This window comes from Furipterus horrens, unplaced genomic scaffold, assembly GCF_987537825.1.
Source record: "Furipterus horrens unplaced genomic scaffold, mFurHor1.1.pri manual_scaffold_11, whole genome shotgun sequence".
Classification (NCBI taxonomy): domain Eukaryota; kingdom Metazoa; phylum Chordata; class Mammalia; order Chiroptera; family Furipteridae; genus Furipterus; species Furipterus horrens.
The window spans coordinates 77,668,448-77,684,974 of record NW_028327181.1 but is presented as its reverse complement, the minus strand read 5'-3'; the positions used below and the strand labels follow the sequence as shown (position 1 = coordinate 77,684,974).

Here is a 16,527-nt window from a genome sequence, read left to right as displayed (position 1 = left end):
AGCTCTGTCACCAGCCAGTCTGCTGGCCTTTGCCTGCTTGGTTGCACATGCCCTTGCCTGCGCCCCCACTTCCCCCAACCCCCGCTGGGGCCTGCCAGGAAAAACATTTTCTGGAATCCAGACCATGACCCACTTTCTCACACACACACACACACACCTGCAGGAACACACACTGTCCTAGGATTGGGGACCTGATTGATTTGGGGGAGACAAAGGGAAGAAGACAGATATCCCTATCGTGGCAGATAGACAGGATCCCACCCTGGAGCCAAGGCCAAGCCCCTAGGAAAGAGGGGCAGGGTATACTGACCAGGTTGGGGTACAGGGCCAACACCCAATCCAGGAGTTCCACAAGACCCCTCCAGGCTGCCATTTGAAGGGGAACCCCCACATGAGGGGACAGTGCCCATTTCCATCTCTTCCCCACCTCAACCCCAGAGACCCCGTGCTTTCAGCTAGATACAACAGAGTCTAGGGTGGTGGTTGTCTGTTCCCATTCACGAGCTCAGTCCACTAAACTTGGTCTCTGCAGCTGTACAATGGAACTAAAACCAGGGTCCCTCACAGGTGCTGGGAGGAGTCATGAGATGACTCGTGCTCTTAGGTGGCTTTAGGTCACTTCCCTCACTCTCTGGAGGAGGGCTCCAAGGTTCAGGAAAACCCAGCAGCTCCTGCCACCATGTCCTCTTTACAGGGGCAAAGTGGAGGGCAGTGAGGACAGGATACGGCGAGTGACTCCACAGCGCCTGTGGACCAAGCCTGGACCAGGCACTCCCAGGAAACCCCAGCCCTGTCTCCATCAGGTCTGCCTCTTCCCCCGCCCCGTAAGCCCTGTCCCTCAGAGAAGCATTCCTGAGACTCAGGACTCGGGATCCGGAGCAAAGTACACCTTTGGGCAGGCAACTCTAATCCTTCCCACTGCCCTGGAAGTCCACTGGTTCCCTTTCACAAGAAAGCAGACCTCTGGTGTCTGTTAGGACCCTCTCAGCACATCTCCCAGGCTCCAGCTTCACCCTCAAGTCTCCCTTGCCTGCAGCTCCAAAGCTGAAGGCCCACTCCACAGAATACCCACTCCATCGAAAGGTAAACAGAGGCTGACGGGGCAGAAGCAAGATCCCCTGCACTTGGGCGAGGCTTGGACCAGCTCCTATCTCTCTGTAATCACTGTGGAGGTGGGGGAAGGGCTGCTCCTAGCTCTGGGTGAGGGAGATGTAGCTAGTTTCAGGTCACTGTGCCTGCAGCCTGGCATCTTGCCCTCTGCCCCCAGGCTGCATGGGCAGTCATGACTCAGGGTTGGAGCAGGAGGCCTTCCTCTCCCTTCCTGTCACCCAAGGTAACAGTTTGTCCCTTCTCTAGGAGCAGTGCCAGCTCCACCCTGGTTGGGTCACCAACCTAGGTCAGTTGGCCACCTGGGCCCCTGGCTTAAAGTGATAGACCTTGGCCACACCTCCACAAAGTCCCAGGGGGAGATGGTTATTCCCATTACCCCAGTTCCTAGAGGGAGCATTCCTCAGGCCAGGGTCAGGATGGGGCACCACCCCTGTGGACACTAAAGAGAGTGTAAGTAAAAGTACTGTTTTGCCAACATAACAGGCAGAAGAGCTGAGCAGAAAGAACTGCAGATTTGAATTCCAGCTCTGACTGAGAGGGGAACAAGCCACCGAACTGTCCGAGCCTCTGTTTATGGGGTTCATCATGTAAAGGAGCAACCACACCTGTCGTGTGAGGCTGCTGCAAAGACTGAGCCAGGCACGTCGCCATATGTAGTAGCTACCGTGAGCAGACGACCACAGGTGATTGTGCGGAACTCTGAGCTGGGAAAATGCGGCAGCACAGTTGCAAGGACTTGTCTCCTGTCGTGTCCCACTCAGCCTCCTTCTATCTTGCTGCCCTCATGGGAGTGAGAGGGCAGGACAGGGGGCAGTTCAGACAACCAGAGGCAGGGAGCCCTCCTAATGAGGGACTCCAGGGAAACTGGCACCCAATAATCCTCTACCCTTCCAGAATGAATGTCTCTGCCGCTTTCAGGAGCCCAGGAAAGCAAGTCCAGGGATAGGGGCAGGGCAAGATTCTTGACAAAACAGGTTCTGAAATACAAATGCTTCCTAACACGGTCTGGGATAGAAATCCACCTCTCTCAAAATGTAGGGGACATTTCGAGACACAGCCCGTCTCCCTCCTCAAAGGCTTGTGGCAACCCTTCACAGAGCCTGGCACAAAACAGGTACTCAATAAATATTTGTCCAATGAATGAGTCAATGAGGTCACCCTGTTTCTCCCCCAACTCTACGCCCCGATGTTCTCTGGGGAAGGAAATCTTGATCTCCTTCCTCAAACACTGTCACCAGCAATACATATTTATTCAGCATGCAAAGCACCCTGGGTACTGCAGATTGGGGGCAGGGCGGCCATCAGAGGTGGCGTGGCCTTTACTACCCACCTAAGTCTTTGAGAGATAAGGCTCAGGAAGGAGAAAAGGTTAACACCAAGGACACAGCTTGTGCTTTGGGTCAGATTGTGGGCTCAGTGCAGTATGGAAATGGTAGTGTAGTAAAATGGGTGGGTCTAATTCGGCTCTCTTACTATCAATGGAAAGCCTTGGGAAGTTGGTTAGCAACCTTGTCTGTGGGACTGAATGTTCCTCCTCTCAGGTCTCAGCCCTCGGGGCACCAGTTCCCCAGGAGGAAGTGCCAGTCCTTACTGCCTGGAGGGAGTTAGGAGAAAGAGGTCCCATACCTGGATATTTCCTGCCTCCTGCTCAGTGTAGGCAGTGGTCTCCCTGGACCACCTCCTATAGAGAAAGCTCTAAAAAGAGAGGAATCACCAATTCCCACTTCCCAAGGCAACCCGCACCTGACTGTCCTCCTCAGCTAGGGCAAGAGAACAGCTAGCTGGGGAGGGTACCTTGCAGAATCCCTCCCCTCCTCCCCCCTGACACACAACACCAAAGTTCTTTACAAGGGGAACCAGGTGTGGAGCTAGACACAGTATCTATCCCAGAAATGTAGGGGGTGCAGACTATACCACATCCCTTCGGAGCACTTTAGTGCATTGCCTCACCTCCAAGGAAATAACATCATCATCTGATTGGTGAGAACTGAGGCCTAGAGTCAAAGCCAGTGGGAGAACACATGGAACGTGAACCATGTCTCCCAACTCCCAGGCTAGCAATCTCTCCATCATATATTGCTTCTGCCTTATATGGGTGAAAGTGCCCACAGCCTCTTCCCAACTCATGACTGTGGAGAAGGAGAGCACAGGGAATTCAAGTTAGAGAGGCCAAAATCCCTACCACCAAGGAAGGGCAAAAACACCAGTGTGTGAAAGCAGAGAGTTCTTCAGTTAGTGCCTCTGAGCTCAAGTCCTGCCCTCCAGAGGGTGGCACAGTCATGGGGAAGGTAGGCACCCACATCCTTTGTGTCCACAATACACTCCTCTCCTCCTGTCTGGCCAAACCCAGGAGAAACAGTGAAACAGCAGTAGCCCCATATGCACCCTTCCTCCGAGAAGGCCAAAGGTCACTGAGGAAGCTCCAACCAACCCCAAGGGGAAGGGGAGAAACAAGTATCCAATGAACTGCCCCTTCCCAAACAAAACTTGGCTTCAGGTGGGCAGTGAACATGCTCTGCACCCCCCTTCCATCCCATGCCCCCCACACCCTGCCATTTCAGATGAGAAAGAGGGAGTATTTGGACCTGGAGCCAGCTTTGGGAAGTGGGTGAAAGGCACTATGAGGAAGGAGACAAAAATCACAAAGGCCCCTCCTCCAGACTGGGGCAGGATGCAGAGGCAGATTTTGCTTCAGGATCTAAGGGAGCTTAAAAGAGGGCAGGATCCTACTCCAAGCTGCTGGAAACACCCAATTCTACTCTCCACCCCCCTCCAAAAGTATAATGACAACCAGATGAACGAGTCCAGCATAGGTGGGGGGGGGGTGATGAATCGTAAGGGCCCTCAGGGGACAATGAATTTCCAGAAGGCCACCCTCCCCTCCCCCCAAACACCTCCCCCTTTTCTTGCCTTCCCCTGAACTCAGCCAACCCCACCCTCCATTGGGTAAACCTGCTTTGAAAAGTTAGCTCTTTGTTCTACAAGCCTGTCTCAAGCTCTGAACACAATTTCAGAGAATCTCTGCGAAGCACCCCCCCACCCACTCTACTCCAGCATCCGACCCCGCCCCGCTCAGGCTGGGCAGCCCAGCACTGCGAGTTGGCCTCTAATTTGAGGTGGGGGTTGGGAAGCTATAACCGGCGGTCCATTATTCGCTGAACCACGAAGGGTACTACAGATCGTCCAAAAAGGGGGGTCTTGCAGTGGGGCTCAGCCTTATCCGCAGCCCAATTCACCAGATGCAACACTCGCCGGCTGTTAGCCACCGTCCTCACTCTCCAGGCCAAGAAACCCAGCCATTCGTGGCCAGAGCGGACAGTTTTGCTGGGCCCCCCAGCCTCTGCCCCGCCCCCCCCCGCCCCCTCCCCGAGAGCCCCGCGCTTCCGCCTACTTGGCGCTCCCGGCGGCGGGGAAAGAGAGAGTCAGTCTCTCACTCTCCCGGGCCTAGGGGGCGGGACTGCACCCCTAACCTCCCCCAGCCCCCACCCCTTGGCCTGGCTTCTCTACCCCTCTTCCGTTCTCTCAACCCCGGGGCACAGAGACGACTCTTCTCCAATACTGGATTGCCCACCACGCGTGGACTCCTTGCCTCGCCTCTGATCTCCTGGTTTCGAGACTGGGGTCTAGTCCCCCACACCCCATGACACCGCCCTCCCTCTCTTGTCCAGGGATCGCGGAGATTGACCTGGCCCCCCTCTCTTCCCCTAATCTGGAGCACTGTTCGAGGATGGCAAAGACGCGTCTCCCAGTCCCGGGGCTCACCTTATCCAGACAGTTCACCTTCTCGGTGGGATACACGATCTTGCCGCACCGGGCGCAATTGGGATTCATGGCTCCAGGAAAGGCTGGGGCGGGAACGCCCGAGCTCGCGCGCGTTCTCTTGCCCCGGAGCGAGCTGGCGCGAGACTGCAGCGGTTGCAACTACACAGGCGGTGGCGACCGCGGCTGGAGCTAGGGAACTGGCCTCCGCCTCCGCCCTCCTTCCCCTAATAAACACAGTGGGGAGGAGGGGCTGCACCAGGGCGGGGACGCGCCACGGGCGCGGGCAGGGGCGCGCGCGGGTAGGCGCGCTCCCCTAGAGACTTGGAGCTGCGCGAGGGCGGGTTCTGGGTAGGGCAGCGAGGCCTGGGGTGCGCGCCTAGGTGCTCCCAAGCTGGAGGCGCCCTGGAGAGACAGCGGCTTCGCCCAGAGTCCTTCCTGGTCTGAAGGCGGCACGGAGCTGGTCTGGCCGAACATCTGGGGCGCCCGGGCTGCGGGAGGCGGGCAAAGCTCTCGCATCCGTCGAGGGTGGGGTTGGAACCTCCTGAACGCCCGATCAGATTCACCAGATTCGGGGACTTTCCTTTGTACCCGTCGGTATGAACCTACCTACGGAACGGGAACCCCCGTGCCCCGCCCCTCGGTTAGCCTCCCTTCCCCCTCACATCCTTTCCCACTTCTGTAAGGCGGAACCCGTCCTTCCCGCCTGTACTCAGCGCCTCGCAGGCGGAGCTAGTTCTTCCCTCTCCGCGCCTCTGTCGTGCAGCTTTCCCTGGGTTCCTTAGATTCAAGCACCTTACGCTTTCCCCTTGACCCCCTCTCCTTCATTCCTTTCACTTTACTCTTACTAACCACCTTCGGTGTAGCAGTGTCCTAGTATCCAAAGAACTATCTCCAAGACAGCTAGCAATGTGGGGGTATAGCTCAGTGGTAGAGCATTTGACTGCAGATCAAGAGGTCCCTGGTTCAAATCCGGGTGCCCCCTGGCTGGTTTTTCTTCTCCCTAAAGTAGGTCCATCTTTCTTGACTCTTTTATTTTAACATTGGGTCCTGGATTAAAAGAAAACAAACGATTTTTCAAAAATTCCTTTCTCGTTTTCCAACCTTAGTGGAAAGCTTTCAGTTTTGCTTTGTAGAAGGAGGAAGGGTGGATATGCGCACAAATCACTTACAAAAAGCTGCGCGTCACGAGAGGTGTCGGGATTTCCCTAGCCACAGGTTCCTGGGACAAAATGACTACCCCAAGCTGGCATACCGTTTCCGGTGGGGGTGTGGGTGGGTCAAGAGAAAGAAACCCACAGACACAGCCTTTCTCCAATTTCAACTTTCTTTATTAACAGCGACATTAATGCCTGTGTTCACCCTTCCCTATTGCTCGTAACACAGGGAGAGTCAAAGCACTCTTGAGAACGTTAAAATGCCCAATGCACACCCATAAGCTCATCTTACTTTACAAAAATAAAGTTATCTGCTGATGCAAACTGACATAAAGTAATGCAGTGGTTCTCAGACTTGAATGCATCAGAATTACCTAGAGGGCTTGTTAAAACATCCCCAGTTTCTGATTCTGTAGGCCTAGAGTGAGGTCGTGAGAATTTGCATATCTGACAAGTTCCCAAGTGATTTTTGATGCTGCTGGTCAAGGGACCGTACTTTTAGAGCAACTAAACTAGTAATACAAGTCTACCGAGTTTCATAACCTAAAGGCAGGGACAGGTATTATTGGTTGTGTCACTGACAGTATCAAAAACAAAACAAAACACGTAAATGAGAAGAAACTAAGGGCGTCCCCTTCGACTAGGTTTTGCCCCAAAAAAGGAAAAATAAAGGAGAAAGGGAAAGGCATGCTGCTTGGGTCAGGGGGCAGCTGCGATATTTTAAACCCGGAATCTGGCTGTGTCCTCCCTCGAGGCCCCAGAGGAACACTCCCAGGCATTTTTCCCCACGGCTCCCATTATTACTGCGAGATGCGTCTTGAGGCTGGACATGGGCAGAGCTGCAGTCCTGATGCAAAGCCCAGATCCCAGATATAACCAACTTTTCACTCATTTCCTGGACACAAGGCCTCAAACTTAATACCTGTAGGTTATCAGGCCAAAGGCTTGCCTTTGGGCTAATACGAAGTCCACTTTTCACCTTTTATCTTATATCTGTGTGTGTCTTGTTTAAGCTTTGCAATTTTATAAACCTGAATTTGAATTCATTCTCCTAGTCTAACCAGCCCAAGTGTGAACTAGGCAAAATGACATTGCCGCGCCCATCCCCGAGGCCAATATATATATAGCCATTCATTCATTTATTCAAGTATTTCTTGAGTGCCTACGTTGGGATAAATGCCAGACATACAACAGTGGACAAGCTGGATGTGGTCACTGCTGTCGTAGTGCAATAGGCTAATGACATAAACAGACAATAAACAAGCAAATATACACATAAAGAAATGCTTAGAAACTGTAGCTGTGCAGGTTTGATTCTGACAGAGAATAACAGAGGTAGACCTCACTAAGCCTTTTTTCTTTTTTTAAATATGCTTTATTGATTATGCTGTTACAGTTGTCCCAATTTCTTTTCCCTTTGTTCCCCTCCACCCAGTGACATCCCTCCCTCCAGTTGTCCAACCCCCCCTTAGTCCATGCCCATTGGTTGTGCATATAGTTCCTCTCCCAATAGGTCTTAAACAGCCTTAGAGTTGGGAAGAGTCCGTTGCTTACTTTCCACCTATTCAGAGTAGAGGTGGGCTTGTCGCTACTGAGTAGGGGAACACATTTTAGAAGTAGTAAAGTCATCCCTGTGCAACCTCTGGGTGGCTCGGTATTTTTCACGTACGGAGGACATTTGAAGGGGAAAACTGGGTAGGTGGAAGGGACAAGTGGGTCCTCAGAAGCTGCAGACAAGAGTCGGATTATTTTGGGTTACATCTGAGTGACTGTGAGAAAAATGTGAAGACCACGTGAGGGGGCACCCGGATTTGAACCGGGGACCTCTTGATCTGCAGTCAAATGCTCTACCACTGAGCTATACCCCCTGTAGCTGCCATGCTCTTGCTAACAAATATTTAATAAATTCTTTTTATACCTAATTTTTTTGTCATGAAACTATTTGTTCAAAATTAGTTACTTCTCACTAAATTATGCTGAATTTACTTATGATAAGGAACAAAATTAAAAGACCATCTGAAAACATGAACTTGGTTACCAATCCATCTTTTCTAGGCTAAATTCTTTACTCAAAATCCCTCCCACCATCCAGTTTACACTAAGAAGTGAAAGAACAACCTCTTGCAAAACTGCATAGGAAATCCTTTCCCCTGTTCGCTCTAAAAAAGAATACAGACACATTTCCACTGTGAGACTTCCCCTGGCTATACTCTCTAGTGGTTCCTCTCTCTTTTTATGGAGCAACTACTATGTGCCCCACTCTAGTTACAGAACATAGTTTCACTAGAAAGACACAAAGGTTCTGACTCTCGCTGAGTTTAAAATGCAATGGGGACAGACTAGGAATAAATGTACAAGTGAATAAACAAGGAAATGCCCAGTAGTGATAAAGGAACTATTAAAATAAATTTTTAAATATAAACAAGATAGTGCATTAGCAAGGTACCAAGGGATCCTATTTCAGGTTGGAGAGCCACAAACCATGGAAGACCTCTCTGCACAGGTGATTTTGGAGCTCAGACCTGAATGGAGGGGGGTGGGGGCATTCCAGGTAGAGGAAATGGCTACTACAAAGGTCCTAGGGCCAGAGTGGCTAGAGGAAGATGGACAAGGGGACAGTGATTTGAGAGGGCTGGAGAGGGCCTTGTAGGCCACAGTAAGGAGTTTGGATTTTACTCCATATGGAAGAAAAGCCAGCAATGAACAATTTTGAGCAGAGGGATTTGAAAGCATCACTCACACTCCTGTGGAAAAGAGTTACAGGGTACCCACATCAGCAGCACATATACTAAAATTGAAACAATAAATACAGAGAAGATTATCATGGCCCCTGCACAAAGGGGACACCCAAATTCATGAAGCTTCCATGTTTTTTATTCTTGCATTCTTTACCCTTCCATCACTGTATTGATTCTTTTTTATTTTTAACGTAACTTAATTTTTTTTAATGTATTGATTTGAGAGAGAGAGAGAAAGAAATCGGTTTGTTGTTCCACTCACTGATGCATTCATTGGTTACTTCTTGTATATGCCCTGACCTGGGATTGGGATGCAACTTTGGCATATCAGGAAGATGATCCAAACAGCTGAGCCACCGCCAGGGCTATTGATTCTTTAAAAAAAAAAAAATTAAACCCAACCCCTGCTTCACTTCATCTCTCCAAAGTATTCACAACAGAACATGTTTGGTCTGTTTTTAGTTTCTTGAAGAATTTAGTCTTCCATCAAAAAAACAAAGAAGGAAAAGATTTATAAGAAGTCAAGAATAGACATAGAGAATACATACAATAGACTATTACCCTTAAAAAGAAGAGCTTGCAATATGTGACAACATGGTACATCATGCATGAAATAAGCCAATCATATAATAGGACAAATACTGCATTATTCCACTTATATGAGGTATCTAAATCAGCCAAATTTATAGAAGCAGAGAATGGAATGGTGGTTGCCAGGAACGAAGAGAGGGAAATGGATAGTTACTAATCAATGGGTATAGTTTCAATTTTGCAGAATGAATAAATTCTAGAGATCTGCTGTACAACACTGTGCCTGTAGTTAACAATACTGTATTGTACATTTAAAAATTTGTTAAGGGAGTAGATGTCATGTTGACTGTTCTTATCACAATAAAATGAAAGAAAGAGTGGACACAAAGAGATGGATTAGGATTCTATTGCAATAGAGCACGTGAGAGATGGTGGTGATGCCTTAATCTGCAGTAGTGTATTAGTTCCATATTGCTGCTGTAACAAATTACCACAAATTTATTTGCTTAAAACAACACAAGTACACCATCTTACAGTTCTGGAAGTCAAAATTCCAAGATCAACCTCACTGGGCTAAAATCAAAGTGTTGGCATGCCTGCAGTCCTTCTGGAGGCTTTAGGAAAGAATCAGTTTCCTTGACTTTTGTAGCTTCTAGAGGCCACCTGTACTTTTTGACTCATGGTCCCTTCCTCCGTCTACAAAGCCGAAAGAGTAGCAATTTCTCACTCTCTGATCTCTGCTTCCACTCTTACATCTTCTCTCTGATTCTGATCCTCCTGTGTCTCTCTTATTAGTACCCTTGTGATACATTGAGCTCACCCGGCTAATCCAGAATAATCTCCCCATTTTAAGATCCTTAATTTAATCACATCTGAAAAGTTCCTTTTCATCATGTAAGGTAGCATATTCACAAGGACTGGGATGCGGAAATACATGGAGAGCCATTATTAGCCTACCACAGTGGGAACAGCAGAGCTGGAAGGAGTGCCAGCATCTAGATTAACTATGACAGGGAAGCCACATGCTTCCTGTACATTGGCTTGGAGACCATGAGAGGATGAGAAGAATCAAGAATGACTCTTTTAGTTTTTGTCTTCACTATCTAGGTATGGTGATGTGATTTCCTGAAATAAAGAAGACTGGGAGATTGTACATTTAGAAAAAAAAAATCAAGAGTTTCTTTTTAAAACTCTTAAACTGATAGTAATAAAATACAGCTTCCTATCTTCATGAACTTCACACTCTGGTATGGGATCAACATGTTAAGTTTGAGGTGCCCCATAGATATTTAAGAGGAGGTGTTAAGTACGCAGTTGGAAGTCTGGTTAATCCTGGAATTCAGGGAGAGGTCCACGTTCGAAAAAAATTGGGGGAGTCGTTAGAGTACAGTTGGTAGTTGCTGAAGGAGGTAGTTGATTTCAGAAGTGTGCTAGATTCAGTTCATGCCTGTTAGTGAAAACTGATGGTTAATTTTTCAGGAATTTTTAAAGCCAGTTGACTTCTCTTTCATAGCTTGAAATCGGCAGGTGGGAGTACTTGCACATTGGGAAATCAGGTCCCCCAGAAACAGTTGTTTGAGCATTTGCCAGCATACCACCGCTTTTGTCTGATTCTAAATTTCTCCAAAGAGAAAGAGGCTAAGCTCTTCAGCTAATAGAGTAGGGGGTGGGGGACTGGGGTCGGGGGAGGAGATAAGGTGTGTAAGGTTTGAGACAGGAGACAGTATGTACAGGTCACTTTGGAGAGTGAGAAAGTGAATCTCTTCAGTCAGTGGTGTAGGAGTGCTAGACAGAGAGCCTGTTTGAGACTCTAAGAGTGACACAGACGTGTAAGGTTTCCTCCAACAACACCCAGCTACTTCGGGTACGGCCTTGTAATCAGATGAGTTTAATTAGGATTGTGGTTTGGCCGTTAAGTACAACCCAGGGCTTATAGTGAACCAGACACTGTACCAACTACTGTGGGGAATACAAAACAGAATGCAACATGATCCTACCCTCAAGGAACATACAGTCTAGTTGGAGAAACAATATATATATACACACCAAGAGGGAAAATAACTGATAGTCAAAGCTAATGCAGAGTAGCAGAACTGCAGAAAAAGGTAGTTGATAATGAGAAAAATGAAGTACAGACTTTCCTTAAAATCGGTAGCGAGAAAGAAGAAATGGACAGGAAATATTTTAAGGATATTTTTTGAAAATTTTATTTATTTATTAGAGAGAGGGGAAGAGAGGGAGAAAGAGAGGAAGAGAGAAACATCGACCGGTTGCCAGTTGCCTCTCTCAGTCCACAACGGGAGACCTGGCCTGCAACCCAGGCATGTGCCCTAACGGGATCAAACCGGCAACCTTTTGGTTTGCAAGCCCGGCGCTCAACCCACTGAACCATATCAGCCAGGGCGGATTTATTTATTTATTGTTTATTAATTCTTTTTAATTTAGGGGAAGGCTGTTGATCTTTGAAAGAGCCAAAGAAGAGGAGGAAGCTACTGAAGATACTGGAGAGAATGGGAAAAGTGGGGGCGCCTCTGGTACAGAAGCAGAGAGGGCCTTGGGAAAGACAAGGGAAGCACTTCGCTCGTGCAGAGTACTGGCGGCAGCTCAGGTTGCAGACAGGCAGGATGGAAAATAATCCTGAAGAATTCCCAGATGCCGGAGGTAGAAAGGGCTGTAGTTAATGTAGGAAAGGACCACCATCGCACACACCCACAGGACCTTCAAGCATGAGTCAAAGCGGACTTTGCTCTTTTCTTTCAGAACTTGGGTCCTGATTGCTTCTGCAATGTTTTTTTTAGTTCTTTAGTATCTCTCCGGGAAACCTGACGCAGGTGTTCACAAATACCAAACTGCTATTAATTAGCTGAGACATGTCTGGGCAGTAAACGCTGCAATTAAGCTGTAATCGCACCCTCCCCAGCAGAGGGGGTATAGCTCAGGGGTAGAGCATTTGTCTGCAGATTGAGTGGTTCCCCGGTTCAAATCCAGGTGCCCCCTGGTGGTCTCACTCTTGAGCCTTACCAGCCTCACCAGCCATCAAGAGAGTAACACATAAAGGTAACCTTAATCAAGCAATGGTCTTTCCTGGAGACAAGAAAAACGTAAGAAGTGGATTTCACATTGCAGTATACCAGTGTCAATTTGGAAATAAAGGGGTTGCTGTACAATGTGATATCCACAACCTTTCAGATGTCCTTTCATGTGCAGCTTTCCAGAGGCTACAATGGTATGTGATATTCCCAATGGTTTAAAAGTGGAAACATGAAAATCCAGCTTTCATTAACCCAGATATTAAAGGGATTTCCAAAAGCACATAAAACAAAGCCATTGTTCTCATCAATTTATTATCATTTGGGACAATGTAGCTATTTTTAGGATAATTTTAAATGAATTAACAAATAATTAAACATTCACAATTTTAATAACTAACCTATACAAAACTTTTTGGGATCCTCAATAATTTAAGAATGTAATGTAATCTTCAATGAAAATGTTTGAGAACAATTCTCAAGTGGTGGCTCAGGGCAGAGAATGTTGGGGTTGTGAAATGGCACAGGAAAAAGATAACCTTTGAACAGAGTTTTGAGGAACAAGTAGTGGATAAAGCAAGAAAAAGTCCATAAATCCTAAGCAGTTTGGTATTGGAGTGTGAAGCGTAAGAGGCAAAGTGACAGGAGATGAGGCCAGGGAGAAGATAAGTCATCTCAGGAAAGGCTCTAGTGCTATTCTAAGGAGCTTGAACTTTATAAGCACTAGAAAGCCAACACAGGGTTTTAAGCAATGGCAGATTATGGTCAGACCATTTAGAGGCTGTTGCAATAGCCTCTAAAGGGCAGACCTTTGGATAGAAAAACTTAGGAAGTAGAGTCAAGTCAGCAGACCTTGGTGATTAGGTCCAGGAGTCTGGGGGAAGAGGAAAATGAATTGTGTCCCTGTTTTCTGGTTTAGACACTGGTGGTAGCACACCAACCAAGAAAATACAGGCAGAAGAGCATGTTTTCTGAGAAAATTATGATTTCTGTTTTGGACAATTTCAGTTTGAAGTGCTTGTCGGGTGAAGGTGTCCCAATCATCAGTTCACATGCAGATGCTCCTTGACTTACATTGCGGTTGCCTTCCGATAAACCCATCACAAATTGAAACTATTGTAAGTACAAAATGCATTTAATACTACTTTGTAGAGTATGGTTGTTTACCCTCGTGATCACATGGCTTACTGGAAGCTGTGACTTGCTGCCACTGCGCAGCATCACTAGGGCATCATACTGCACATCTCTAGCCCAGGAAAAAAAATTGAAGTATGGTTTTTACTGAATGTGTATCACTTTTGCACCTTTGTGAAGTTGAAAAATCTTAAGGTGAACCATTGTAAATCTGAGACAATCTGTACTGGCCACAGCTAAGAAGAAATGTCTGGGCTGGAGATATAGACTGGAGAGTAATTAGCATTTAGATAGTAGTTGAAACTATTGGGTAGGGGTGACCATCCATAGAAATACAATAAGAATTGACCATGAGGAAGGAGGAGAGAGCAGTGTAGCACAGTGACTTAGAGCCTATGCTTTGGAATCGGCTAGATTGGGTGGCATTCCAGCTCTGCCTCTCATGACCTGTGTGCTCTTGCACTCATGGCTTGACCTATTGCTCAGTTTTCTCATCTGGAAATAATAATACCTACATCACAGGGTTGTTAGGAGGATCCCAGAAGGCATATTCCTATAAAGTTCTTAACTCAATGACTGGCACTTATTAACACTCCATGAATAGTAACTTCTATTATTATCAGCATCATGGAAACCATGAGTGAAGAGTGTTAAGAACATGGGAATAGTCCCACTGTGAAATGCTGTGGAATCAAGCATAAGACTGAGGAGTGTCCTTGGATTTTGAAAGCTAGTAGATCATGGTGACCTTTCTAGTATATTTCAGTATGTATAATTTCTAGTACAACTTCAGTCATGTAGCGAGGATATAAACTAGTTTACAGGTCTTTAAGGAATGTGTGAATGCAGGAGGTGAGGAAGTAGAGACTAATCATTTCCCAGACCTTTGGTTTTTATAAACCATTGAAATTTTTTAAGAAGAGTGGCATTTGGAGAGTGAAAAGTTGGCATAGGATTGAAAGGAACATTTTCAACACCATAAAAGAAGAAAAGATACTCCCAGAAAATTAGGCAGTCCTTTAAGTTGAGCAAATGAAGCTTTACAAAAAATACTACATTTCCAAATATTTCTAACTTGGCCATAGATAAATGAAAACTGTATATGAGAACAATACTGTATATGAGAACAATGAGGTAGACTTCTTCATTAGTTCAGCAATCATTCAATATGTATTTATTGAGCCAGGTGCTGTGCTAAATGCTAGGGATGTACTGTCAAACAAAAAGGACATGACCCAGCCCCTATGGAGCTTCTAGACTAGTTATAGATTAGTTATAGACTAGTTGGGGGTGGTCGTTCAACAAATAATCAACAAATATATATATTTAAAATGTAATAAATAGTATTAATGGAAAATACAGTGTGTTAAGAGGGCTTATAATATGGGAACCTGACTTAGTATGGGGGTCAGAGTAGATTTCCCTAAGAAAGAGATATTTAAGTCGAGATCTGAAAAATCAGTGGACATGAAATACATGATGAAGTTAAGACAGCATAGAGTATTCCAAGCATATGTGGGCCCTATGGGTATTTAGGAGCATGGACGGTATCTGGGACTAAAAGCCAACCCTGCAGAGCAAGAAACAGCATGGTGCTAGATGAGGTTGACAAGGTAGGACGATGTCAGATCAGGGCCTCATATGCCATGATATGGATTTTAACTTTGATTATAAGAACAATAGAAACCATTGGAGGATTTTCAAGAGAGTGACATCATAATATTTATATGTCTGAAAAATTATTCCTGGCCATTGTATAAAGGGCAAGTGAGTGGAGGAGGGAGAAACAGAGGCCAGGAGCAATGTTAGGAGGCTTCAGAAGTAGTTTAGGAAGAGGTGGAGGTGGCTTAGGCCAGAATGTTAGTAGAGGAGACAAAGAGAAGTGGATAGATTTGAGAGGCATTTAGAAAGCAAACTGAAAAGAACTTGGATGAGAATCTCAGAGGGACACCTGGATGGATGGTGGTTTCATTTATCAAGAGAGACAAATATGGTAAGGAAATCATATGTTCAGAAATACACAGAATTAGGTTGAGAAGTGAAGGAGACAGAAAATTAAACCAACGTTTCTGTGTTCTCTACTACTTTTGAACTCGTAAAAAGGAGGTTCTAGTAGCTACAAAAGCTGGAAGGATCAAATGAAGGTATTTGAAGAGTGATAGAGAAATTTATAAATTCACAGGTTTATAGACATTTTTATTTTTAATTCTCACCCTATGGTGTATTTATTGATTCTAGAGAGAGGGGAAAGGAGAGAGAGAGAGAGAGAGAGAGAGAGAGAGAGAGAGAGAGAGAGAGATTGCCTCCTGCACCCTTCCCACCAGGAACCAGACCAGCAACCTAGGCATGTGCCCGGCTTTATAGACTTCTTAACATTGATGTGCCCCAGAGCTCAGTCCATGGTGTTCTTTATTTACTCTTCTTTGTAATCTCATCCTCTATCATGGCTTTAAGTATATCTGTATGCTGACAATTCCCACATTTATATCTCTTTCTCTCCAGAATTTCAGGCCACTGTGTCCAACTTGCTATTTTAATCTCCTTTTGTTGTCTAAACATCTAATTTGACACATCCAAAACTGAACTCCTACTCTTACCCCACAAACCTATTCCTCCCATAACCTTCCCCATCTCAGTTAATGGCAATGTCATCTTCCAATGGGTCAGATCTAAAGCCTTGGAGACATTTTGACTCCTCTCTTTCTTATACACCTCACAAACACATCCAAAATCTTGATCACATCACAGTATCTCTACTGCTACTGTAACAGAACCCCTAGGCTGCTCCGATTGAAACAGAACCCACGGGCTGTTTAATTAGGGGCCTGATTGCCCGCAACTAGAATTATAACTCTCAATACCAGAGTTTGGTGAAAAGAAAAAAGAATTATTTGCACATAGTTCTGTCGCCCCCCCCCCCCAGACCTGGCCAATCTTAGGAAAGTCAGAAACACCGCTTCCCTCCTTCCTAGACACAGTTCAGCTTTACCAGTAGCTGCCAATCACTCAGTTCTGATTGGGGAGGTCCTTTCTGTGCTGTGGTGCCCTCCAGCTCTCAATGCAGAACCA

The 16,527-nt window shown here is 46.5% G+C and overlaps 1 protein-coding gene and 3 non-coding genes across 4 annotated transcripts in view; 2 read left to right on the top strand and 2 right to left on the bottom strand.

Annotated features, from left to right (window-relative positions):
* LASP1 (LIM and SH3 protein 1) overlaps positions 1-5,468 on the bottom strand; it is a 36,792-nt gene extending 31,324 nt beyond the window's left edge. Inside the window, exon 1 of the mRNA XM_090290997.1 lies at positions 4,873-5,468. Within this exon, the coding sequence (XP_090147123.1) occupies positions 4,873-4,941 (69 nt within the window). The 5' untranslated portion in view covers positions 4,942-5,468. The remainder of the gene's footprint in view (positions 1-4,872) is intronic.
* Positions 5,469-5,782: 314 nt separating this feature from the next.
* TRNAC-GCA (transfer RNA cysteine (anticodon GCA)) lies at positions 5,783-5,854 on the top strand. Its single transcript has one exon. It is a non-coding gene; the product is annotated as a tRNA-Cys (tRNA).
* A 1,968-nt stretch (positions 5,855-7,822) lies between these two features.
* Positions 7,823-7,894, bottom strand: TRNAC-GCA (transfer RNA cysteine (anticodon GCA)). Its single transcript has one exon. It is a non-coding gene; the product is annotated as a tRNA-Cys (tRNA).
* An 896-nt stretch (positions 7,895-8,790) lies between these two features.
* LOC149998360 (U6 spliceosomal RNA) lies at positions 8,791-8,901 on the top strand. Its single transcript, XR_016507392.1, has one exon. It is a non-coding gene; the product is annotated as a U6 spliceosomal RNA (small nuclear RNA).
* The last annotated feature ends 7,626 nt before the right edge of the window (positions 8,902-16,527 follow it).